This window comes from Bombina bombina, chromosome 4, assembly GCF_027579735.1.
Source record: "Bombina bombina isolate aBomBom1 chromosome 4, aBomBom1.pri, whole genome shotgun sequence".
Taxonomy (NCBI): Eukaryota; Metazoa; Chordata; class Amphibia; order Anura; family Bombinatoridae; genus Bombina; species Bombina bombina.
In genome coordinates this window covers 769761444-769772808 of record NC_069502.1, presented here as the reverse complement: position 1 = coordinate 769772808, position 11365 = coordinate 769761444, and the positions used below count along the sequence as shown (strand labels likewise).

The window sequence follows — 11365 nt, the reverse complement described above, 5'->3', positions numbered from 1 at the left end:
GGGCTGTTTGAGCTGAAAAAAAACCTAACACCTGCAAAAAAGCAGCGTTCAGCTCCTAACGCAGCCCCATTGTTTCCTATGGGGAAACACTTCCTACGTCTGCACCTAACACTCTAACATGTACCCCGAGTCTAAACACCCCTAGCCTTACACTTATTAACCCCTAATCTGCCGCCCCCGCTATCGCTGACCCCTGCATTACACTTTTAACCCCTAATCTGCCGCTCCGTAAACCGCCGCCACCTACGTTATCCCTATGTACCCCTAATCTGCTGCCCTAACATCGCCGACCCCTATGTTATATTTATTAACCCCTAATCTGCCCCCCACAACGTCGCCGACACCTGCCTACACTTATTAACCCCTAATCTGCCGAGCGGACCTGAGCGCTACTATAATAAAGTTATTAACCCCTAATCCGCCTCACTAACCCTATCATAAATAGTATTAACCCCTAATCTGCCCTCCCTAACATCGCCGACACCTACCTTCAATTATTAACCCCTAATCTGCCGACCGGAGCTCACCGCTATTCTAATAAATGTATTAACCCCTAAAGCTAAGTCTAACCCTAACACTAACACCCCCCTAAGTTAAATATAATTTTTATCTAACGAAATAAATTAACTCTTATTAAATAAATGATTCCTATTTAAAGCTAAATACTTACCTGTAAAATAAATCCTAATATAGCTACAATATAAATTACATTTATATTATAGCTATTTTAGGATTAATATTTATTTTACAGGTAACTTTGTATTTATTTTAACCAGGTACAATAGCTATTAAATAGTTAAGAACTATTTAATAGTTACCTAGTTAAAATAATTACAAATTTACCTGTAAAATAAATCCTAACCTAAGATATAATTAAACCTAACACTACCCTATCAATAAAATAATTAAATAAACTACCTACAATTACCTACAATTAACCTAACACTACACTATCAATAAATTAATTAAACACAATTGCTACAAATAAATACAATTAAATAAACTATCTAAAGTACAAAAAATAAAAAAGAACTAAGTTACAGAAAATAAAAAAATATTTACAAACATAAGAAAAATATTACAACAATTTTAAACTAATTACACCTACTCTAAGCCCCCTAATAAAATAACAAAGACCCCCAAAATAAAAAATTCCCTACCCTATTCTAAAATACAAATATTACAAGCTCTTTTACCTTACCAGCCCTGAACAGGGCCCTTTGCGGGGCATGCCCCAAGAATTTCAGCTCTTTTGCCTGTAAAAAAAAACATACAATACCCCCCCCCCAACATTACAACCCACCACCCACATACCCCTAATCTAACCCAAACCCCCTTAAATAAACCTAACACTAATCCCCTGAAGATCTTCCTACCTTGTCTTCACCATCCAGGTATCACCGATCCGTCCTGGCTCCAAGATCTTCATCCAACCCAAGCGGGGGTTGGCGATCCATAATCCGGTGCTCCAAAGTCTTCCTCCTATCCGGCAAGAAGAGGACATCCGGACCGGCAAACATCTTCTCCAAGCGGCATCTTCTATGTTCTTCCATCCGATGACGACCGGCTCCATCTTGAAGACCTCCAGCGCGGATCCATCCATCTATTGGTTCCGATCAGCCAATAGAATGCGAGCTCAATCTGATTGGCTGATTGGATCAGCCAATCGGATTGAACTTGATTCTGATTGGCTGATTCCATCAGCCAATCAGAATATTCCTACCTTAATTCCGATTGGCTGATAGAATCCTATCAGCCAATCGGAATTCGAGGGACGCCATCTTGGATGACGTCCCTTAAAGGAACCGTCATTCGTCGTCTAGTCGTCGGAAGAAGAGGATGGATCCGCGCTGGAGGTCTTCAAGATGGAGCCGGTCGTCATCGGATGGAAGAACATAGAAGATGCCGCTTGGAGAAGATGTTTGCCGGTCCGGATGTCCTCTTCTTGCCGGATAGGAGGAAGACTTTGGAGCACCGGATTATGGATCGCCAACCCCCGCTTGGGTTGGATGAAGATCTTGGAGCCAGGACGGATCGGTGATACCTGGATGGTGAAGACAAGGTAGGAAGATCTTCAGGGGATTAGTGTTAGGTTTATTTAAGGGGGTTTGGGTTAGATTAGGGGTATGTGGGTGGTGGGTTGTAATGTTGGGGGGGGGGTATTGTATGTTTTTTTTTACAGGCAAAAGAGCTGAAATTCTTGGGGCATGCCCCGCAAAGGGCCCTGTTCAGGGCTGGTAAGGTAAAAGAGCTTGTAATATTTGTATTTTAGAATAGGGTAGGGAATTTTTTATTTTGGGGGTCTTTGTTATTTTATTAGGGGGCTTAGAGTAGGTGTAATTAGTTTAAAATTGTTGTAATATTTTTCTTATGTTTGTAAATATTTTTTTATTTTCTGTAACTTAGTTCTTTTTTATTTTTTGTACTTTAGATAGTTTATTTAATTGTATTTATTTGTAGCAATTGTGTTTAATTAATTTATTGATAGTGTAGTGTTAGGTTAATTGTAGGTAATTGTAGGTAGTTTATTTAATTATTTTATTGATAGGGTAGTGTTAGGTTTAATTATATCTTAGGTTAGGATTTATTTTACAGGTAAATTTGTAATTATTTTAACTAGGTAACTATTAAATAGTTCTTAACTATTTAATAGCTATTGTACCTGGTTAAAATAAATACAAAGTTACCTGTAAAATAAATATTAATCCTAAAATAGCTATAATATAAATGTAATTTATATTGTAGCTATATTAGGATTTATTTTACAGGTAAGTATTTAGCTTTAAATAGGAATCATTTATTTAATAAGAGTTAATTTATTTCGTTAGATAAAAATTATATTTAACTTAGGGGGGTGTTAGTGTTAGGGTTAGACTTAGCTTTAGGGGTTAATACATTTATTAGAATAGCGGTGAGCTCCGGTCGGCAGATTAGGGGTTAATAATTGAAGGTAGGTGTCGGCGATGTTAGGGAGGGCAGATTAGGGGTTAATACTATTTATGATAGGGTTAGTGAGGCGGATTAGGGGTTAATAACTTTATTATAGTAGCGCTCAGGTCCGCTCGGCAGATTAGGGGTTAATAAGTGTAGGTAGGTGTCGGCGACGTTGTGGGGGGCAGATTAGGGGTTAATAAATATAACATAGGGGTCGGCGATGTTAGGGGCAGCAGATTAGGGGTACATAGGGATAACGTAGGTGGCGGCGATTTGCGGTCGGAAGATTAGGGGTTAATTATTTTAAGTAGCTTGCGGCGACGTTGTGGGGGGCAAGTTAGGGGTTAATAAATATAATATAGGGGTCGGCGGGGTTAGGGGCAGCAGATTAGGGGTACATAAGTATAACGTAGGTGGCGGTCGGCAGATTAGGGGTTAAAAATTTTAATCGAGTGGCGGCGATGTGGGGGGACCTCGGTTTAGGGGTACATAGGTAGTTTATGGGTGTTAGTGTACTTTAGGGTACAGTAGTTAAGAGCTTTATAAACCGGCGTTAGCCAGAAAGCTCTTAACTCCTGCTTTTTTCAGGCGGCTGGAATCTTGTCGTTAGAGCTCTAACGCTCACTGCAGAAACGACTCTAAATACCAGCGTTAGAAAGATCCCATTGAAAAGATAGGCTACGCAAATGGCGTAGGGGGATCTGCGGTATGGAAAAGTCGCGGCTGTAAAGTGAGCGTTAGACCCTTTAATCACTGACTCCAAATACCAGCGGGCGGCCAAAACCAGCGTTAGGAGCCTCTAACGCTGGTTTTGACGGCTACCGCCGAACTCTAAATCTAGGCCTAAGTATTTTAGAAAATTACTTTACTTTGCAGAAATACTGTAATATGGGAAAAGACTACTATATGAATATGAAAACCCCATATTGATGCGATTTCCAATTGTGATGATCAGATTTCTCCTCGGATCAACAAACTACTATAGTGTCAATACTGTTATATCTTTTTACTGTTTTATATTACTACTACATCCTCATTAGGCAGATAATTCAATATCCTTATTGTCCTTACTGTAAAAAAAAGCCTTACACTGCTGTATGTGAAATTTCTCTTCTCAATGGATGACTTTGTGACCGTGAGTTCAATAATGTAGGTGCAAGCACTTTAAAAGACACTATAAAAAAGTTTGTATTTAGTGCGCATGGAGACATGGCCCCTATAAAAACCTGTTTATGAAGGCACAATCTCATTTAAGGGTCTTTGAGGAAGATACAAAGTAGCAATGCAGCAGGGTCACAATTTACATTTTAAATAAGGTAAAGTGATGGTAAATCTGAGCTGATCCTTAAGGGCTAAACAACTTGCAGTGGTGGTCGTTAAGGGGTAAAAAAAACTTTGCCGGTACTGTTAGTGACAATGAGCGTTGAGAATTTATACTGCCGACAATAGGTTAATGTCATATATGCAAATGAGTATTTGCTTTGCAGAATAAACATAGGGATTACATGAATAGATCTTTCCTGTTACCTTAAGAGATGTGATTGCACTATTGTATGTGTCTGTTTCAGGAGACTTCCCAGTTTCTATTTCAAAAAGCAATACTTTACGCACACAAAAGTCTTTTTCAGGAAATTTTTGATTGAAAACTCTTTTGCGGCCGCAGGGTTTTAGCAAACAAAACAATAAAAGCATTGTGATCACTTGTGAAACTTGGCAACCAAAGCCACAATGTTTGTTTTTTTTACAAATATTATATTCCAGAAATTACTTAGAATTAACTATTACATAATGATTGCAAATTGCATTTAAATAATGTTTTATTTTTTTTAATGTGTGTTTGTATTTCAGGTCTATTATTATGCCGATGCTCAGACTACTCATACAACATACCCTAGTGGTTTAGAGGTGCTGCAATTCCCTAATAAACAAATAGGTATGTTCACAATGTTTCTTCACAAGGGTTGTGTCATTGAGTGCTAGTTGATACATAAGAGAGCTAACTTAAGGACCATAGGTTCAGCAGTAGAAAACAACCTTGTAGACCATAGAAAGACTTTTGTTGAAGATTATATAATTCTTATAGGTATAAAGAGAACCCTATTAAAGCTGTTAGAAGATCAAGAATATACTCTAGGATGTAGGTATAGAAGTGTCAAATAGAACCATAAAGAAAAGGCAACATAAACATAACCTAAGAGGACATGAAACCCATTTTTTTTAATGATACAATTTTAAACTTTCTAATTTCTAAAATTGTTTCATTTTCTTGGTATGAAAAAGCAGCAATGCACTACTTGGACCAACCTGAACATATTAGGTAAGCCAATGACAAGAGGCATATATGTGCAATCACTAATCAGCAGCTAGTTCCCAAAAGTGCATTGCTGCTCAAGAGGCTGCCTAGGCATACTCTTTAACAAAGGATACCAAAAGAACAAAGCAAATTAGATAACATGAGTAAATTGGAAAGTTCATTAATATTTTTACGGTCTCTTTAACACAAGATCCACTAGTAAGCCTCAAAAACTGAGTAACTTAGCTACAGTCTGAAACAAAGCCCTCTGGGTAGATAAACATGTGAAGAATGAAAGAAACTATGCATGATTTATGCTTACCTAATAAATTATTATTTTTTCTGAATTATTATGGTCCATAGTCCTCCATAACATATGCAATATATTTTCCACCACTAGGAGGAGGTCAAGAACCCATATCAGAGTTAAAAATCCCTCCTACCTCCCATCTTTCTCTCTTAGTTTAATGTATAGCCGAGTATAGGAAGGAAGGACAAAGTAGGGTCTGTAGAGGTGTCATTAGAGCTGTCGCCCAAAAATTTAAACGGCGGGGCCTGTGGACTATCATCATTTCAGAATTAAATTATTTATCAGGTAAGCATAAATTTTGTTTTCTTTCATAAAATGATGGTCCACAGTCCTCCCTAACAAGCAGTTGGTCTTTGTTACAGAAATTGTGAGACAATTTTTCTGGCAGTTCCTATTTAGCCGACACTGCGGCCTAAAGGACTTTCTTGCCAAAAGCTGCTTTACAAATAGGCACAAACATCAAAGTGATAAAAGTATGCAGAGAAGACCATGTTGCAGCTTTGCAAATCTTCTCCAAAGGTGCATCATTTTTAAAAGCCCACGATGTTGCAACTGCTCTTGTAGAAAGAGCTGTATTTTGGTTAGAAGGCGACTTTCCCGTCACCAAATAAGCCTTGTGAATCATTTGTTTGAGCCAAAAACCCAATGCTACCATAGTAGATTTCTGCCCCTTACAAGTCCCACAGAAGTGAACAAACAAACTAGAAGTTTGTCTGAAATCTTTAGTAGCTTGGAGATAGAATTTCAAAGTCCTGACTAAATCAAGATTATGTAATAGCTGCTCCTTAGAGTTAGCAGGATTTGGTCACAGTGAATGAACCATTTCTTGATTGATACTTTCCCTAGAAACTACCTTAGGAAGAAAATCATATTTAGTATGAAGAACAGCCTTATCGTTGTAAATAATTAAAAATGGAAAATCACAAGAAAAGGTTGACAACTTAGATATTCTCCTTGCTGAAGAGATTGCTAATTGGAAAAGTACTTTCCAAGGTAACAGTAGATATCAATGGGATGCATTGGTTTAAAAAGAGGACCTTGTAATACAGAGAGAACTAGGTTTCACAACTGGTTTAATTCTAACTAACAACTGGACAAAAGTCTGAACATCAGGAAGTTTAGCCGACTTCCTATAAAAAAAAGAACAGATAAAGCAGAAATTTGACTTTTTAGGAAACTAGCGGACAACCCCTTGTCAAGGCCATCCTGTAAAAACAGACGGATTCTAGGAATCCTAAAGGAATACCAAGAAAATCCTCTGGAAGAATACGAATCAAAATATGCCTTCCAAATCTTGTGATAAATCTTTTGTCTCACAAGCTTTCTGGCATGCACCAAAGTTTCAGTGACTGAATCTGAGAAACCTCTATGTCTTCAACCTCCACGCCGTTAAATTAAGAGATTTGAGATCCTGATGGAAAAGAGGACCTTGAGACAGGTCTTATCTAAGAGGAAGAATCCATGGAGGAGATGAGGACATCGGCACTAGATCCGTATACCATGTCCTGCTTGGCCAGGCTGAAGCAATTAATATTACTGATGTTGACTTCGGTTTGATCTGAGTAATTACTCTTGGAAGAAGAACAAAGGAAACAGGTATGCTAGATGAAACTCCCATGGACATACCAAGGCGTATATCATATGAGCCTTTGGATCTCTTGATCTTGCACAATACCTTGGAAGCTTGTGATTTAAGTGAGAGGCCATTAAACCTATGACTTGTAAGCCCGATTTGAACATTAAGTGATTGAAAATGTCCTAATGGAAAGACCACTCTCTTGGATGGACCGATTGATGGCAAAGATGATCCACCTCCCAGTTGTTGACACCTGGTATGTGATTTGCCGATAGGGAGCAATTATTCCTCTCTGCCTAAGACAGAGTCTGATACACTTCCTGCATGGCCAGTGGACTGCGGGTACCCCCTTTGATGGTTTATGTATGCCACTGCCATGATATTGTCCGACTGGAAATTAATAAACTTTTCCTTCTTCAATAGGGTCCAGGGCTAAAGAGCCCGAAGAATTGATCAAAGTTCCAGAATTTAATGTTTCCTCTAGAGAAGACCAAACTCCTTGCACTCTTTGAGAAACCCAGACCGCTTGCCAGCATGAGAGACTGGCGTCCTTCGGCACAACAGACCAAGACTGATGAAGGAAGGTTGTCCCAATGGTCAAAGAAAGACTTTGTGTCCCCAAGAAAAATATTGTATGACAGAGAAATCCAAAGCAATCTGTTGTTCCAAATGTAGATAATTTTGTGACCACTAAGGTAGCATAGACAATTGAAGTAGTCTCAAGTGAAGATGGGTAAAAGGAACTGCGTATGAAGCAGCTACCATAAGACCCACTACCTCCATGCACTGAGTTACTGATAGAAATAGAGCCCTTTGTAGGGAGAGACACGCCCTCTGAATCTTTATTTTGCAAAGGTCCGTCAGGAACTAAATGCATAAGCATTGAGTCTATTATGAGTCTTATAAATGCTACCCTTATAGCAGGATATAATGATCTTTTGGGTACATTGATTCTCCAACCATGGCTTTGAAGGAAGACAGAAGCTTGTGAGTATGATTAATAGCTAGTGACAGAGAATAGGCTTGCACTAGTATGTCGTCCAGATATGGTACAACTGAAATGCCCTGTATTCTGATCACCACCAAGATTGTACCCAACACAGAGTGGCAAACTGGAAGTGTTTTGCAGATATGCAAACCTGAGGAACTAAAAGTGATGCCTGTGTATAGTGATGTGCAGATATGCATCCTCAATGTCTATAGCAGCCATAAACTGACCCTTTTGGATTAAGGGTAAAATTGTGCGGAATGTTCCCATTATACAATTGGGAACCCTGACAAACATGATTAGGGCTGTTAAATCTAAGACAGGACTGTAAGTACCAGTGTCACCCTGCGGTGGCACTGGTACTGGGATCAATTCTTCTCATATCCTCCAAATACTTTTTTAAAAGCTGCCGTCTCTGAAGGATTTTTGACAATATGAGATAGCACTGCTGGTCAGTAAGGAGGACTCTACTTCAAAGAGAACAAAACTCTCGATCTCTTGAAGGACAAAAACAAAATTTATGTTTACCTGATAAATTTCTTTCTTTCCGGGCATGGAGAGTCCACAACGTCATTCCAATTACTATAGGGATATTCAACTCCTGGCCAGCAGGAGGAGGCAAAGAGCACCCCAGCAAAGCTGTTAAGTGTAACTTCCCTTACCCATAATCCCTAGTCATTCAGCCGAAGGAAAATGAAAAAAGAAGAAACACAAGGGTATAGAGGTGCCTGAGGTTTACTCAAAAAATCTGCCAAATTATCTTTTAAAAAGAGGGTGAGGTCGTGGACTTTTTATGCCCAGAAAGAAAGAAATCTATCAGGTAAGCATACATTTTGTTTTCTTTCCTATGGCATGGAGAGTCCACAACGTCATTCCAATTACTAGTGGGAACCAATACCCAAGCTAGAGGACACGGAAATAACAGGGAGGGAGAACAAAGGCCAAAAGGAGGCCTCAGCCGAGGCAAAAGTATCAAATTTGTAGAATTTGGAAAAAGTATGCAAAGAAGACCATGTTGCCGCCTTGCAAATCTGTTTCACAGAAGCTTCAATTGTGAAAGCCCAAGATGAGGAGACAGCCCTGGTGGAATGAGCCACAATCCTCTCAGGAGGCTGCTGTCCAGCAGTCTCATAAGCAAAACGAATCATACTTCTTAACCAGAGGGAAAGAGTAGTAGAAGTGGCCTTTTGACCCTTATGTTTTCCAGAGAAAACAGGGCGGAAGATTGCCGAAAATCTTTAGTAGCAGAAGGTAAAATTTTAGAGCACGCACAACATTAAGGTTATGCAAAAGATGTTCCTTATAAGAAGAAGGATAAGGACAAAAAGAAGGAACAACAATTTCCTGATTTATGTTTCGATCCGACACCACCTTAGGGAGAAACCCCAATTTAGTACAAAGGACCGCATTATCTGCATGAAAAAAAAAGGTACTGGGAATCATACTGCAGAGCTGAAAGCTCAGAAACTCTGTGACCTGAAGAAATAGCAAGGAGATACAAAACCTTCCAAAATAACAATTTTATATCAACCACATGCATCGGCTCAAACGGAGCCAGCTGCAAAACTTTAAGAACTAGGTTAAGGCTCCAAGGAGGAGCAACAGGTTTAAACACAGGCCTGATTCTGACCAGGGCCTGAACAAAAGCTTGAACATCTGGTAAGTCTGCCAGACGTTTGTTCAAAAGAATAGACAGTGCAGAAATCTAACCTTTCAGAGTACTGACTGGCAAACCTTTCTCCAGGCCATCCTGAAGAAAAGATAAAATTTGGGGAATTTTCACCCGACTCCAGGAAAACCACAGATGCTCTCTCCTGCTTGATACGAGCAATGACTCGTTGAAGGAGAGCAAACGGGGGAAATGGGTATGCTAGACCGAAATCCCAAGGAACTGCCAGGGCATCTATCAGAGCGGCCTGAGGATCTTTTAACCTTGAACCTTACTTTAGAAGCTTGGCGTTTTGATGAGATGCCATCAGATCCAACTCCGGAACCCCCACCTGAGGGATATCCTTGAGAACATTTCCAGATGGAGAGCCCACTCCCGTGATGAAAAGTCTGTCTGGAGAGAAAGATAAGAAGCAAGATGTTTGTATTTTCTGACGTCCGTCAGGAAAAACTTCATGGACAGGGAATCTGTGATTCTCCCTAGGAAACACACTCTTGTAGTTAAAACTAGAGAACTCTTTTTTTCCAGATTAACCTTCCACCCGTGGGAAACGTAGAAAAGACAACAACATCTCTGTATGAGATTTTGCTAGTTGAAAAGATGACGCCTGAACCAAGATGTAGTCTAGATAAGGCGCCACAGTAATTTCCTGGGATCTGATCACTGCCACACTGGCTCCCAGAACTTTGTGAATATTCTGAGAGCTGTAGCAAGACCAAACGAAAGGTCAATAAACTGGAAATGCTTGTCCAGAAAGGCAAACCTTAGAAACTAGTGATGATCCCTAAGAATGGGAACCTGTAAGTATGCGTCCTTCAGGTCTATGGTCGTCATGAACTGACCTTCCTGAACCAATGGAAGAATGGAACGAATAGTTTCCATCTTGAAGGACGGAACCCTTTAGGTCTAGGATGGGATGGAAAGTCCTCTCCTTTTTGGGAACCACAAATAGATTTGAATAGAATCCTAGACCTAGTTACTCTAGAGCGACTGGTACAATAACTCCCAGGGAGGAAAGGTCCCCTATGCAATTTAAAAAGGCCTCCCTCTTTACCTAGTTTGAGGATAGTTTTTACAGGAGAAATCTGCCCCTTGGAGGGCAAAATCTGAATCCTATGTTGTAACCCTGCGATACTATGTCCACAGCCCACGGATCTGAGACATTGCGTATCCAAGTCAGTTGGGGGGAAAACATAGCATACACACATATTTAGCCTGTCATGTGGCCTTACTGACTAGAGAAGCACCACATATAGACCAACAGGTACACAGTAAATACTTGTAAATCCATGTCCAGAATAAGCAGAGACTGTGTATAATGTTCAGTATCTGCATGATAAACGTATGTTCATACATACAACAGGTATAAAATAGATACCAATAGATCTTACATCCAAAGGATCTCCACTGTTAATGAAAATATTCATGATCAACGTTCAGTATCTGCATGATAGAACCTTTGTGCATAGATATAAATTGCAGATAACATAGTTATAAAAGAGATACCAATAGATGTTATCTCTAAAGGATCTCCACTGTTGTACTAAACTACAGAGAAATTCTGCATGACTGCATTTAGAATTAAACATGCAGAG

At 39.5% G+C, this 11365-nt stretch overlaps 1 protein-coding gene across 1 annotated transcript in view; it reads left to right on the top strand.

Moving 5' to 3' along the window:
- Positions 1-11365, top strand: part of LOC128657843 (centromere protein J-like) — a 150557-nt gene that overhangs the window by 125463 nt on the left and 13729 nt on the right. Inside the window, exon 16 of the mRNA XM_053712265.1 lies at positions 4783-4867. Coding sequence (XP_053568240.1) covers positions 4783-4867 — 85 coding nt within the window. The remainder of the gene's footprint in view (positions 1-4782; positions 4868-11365) is intronic.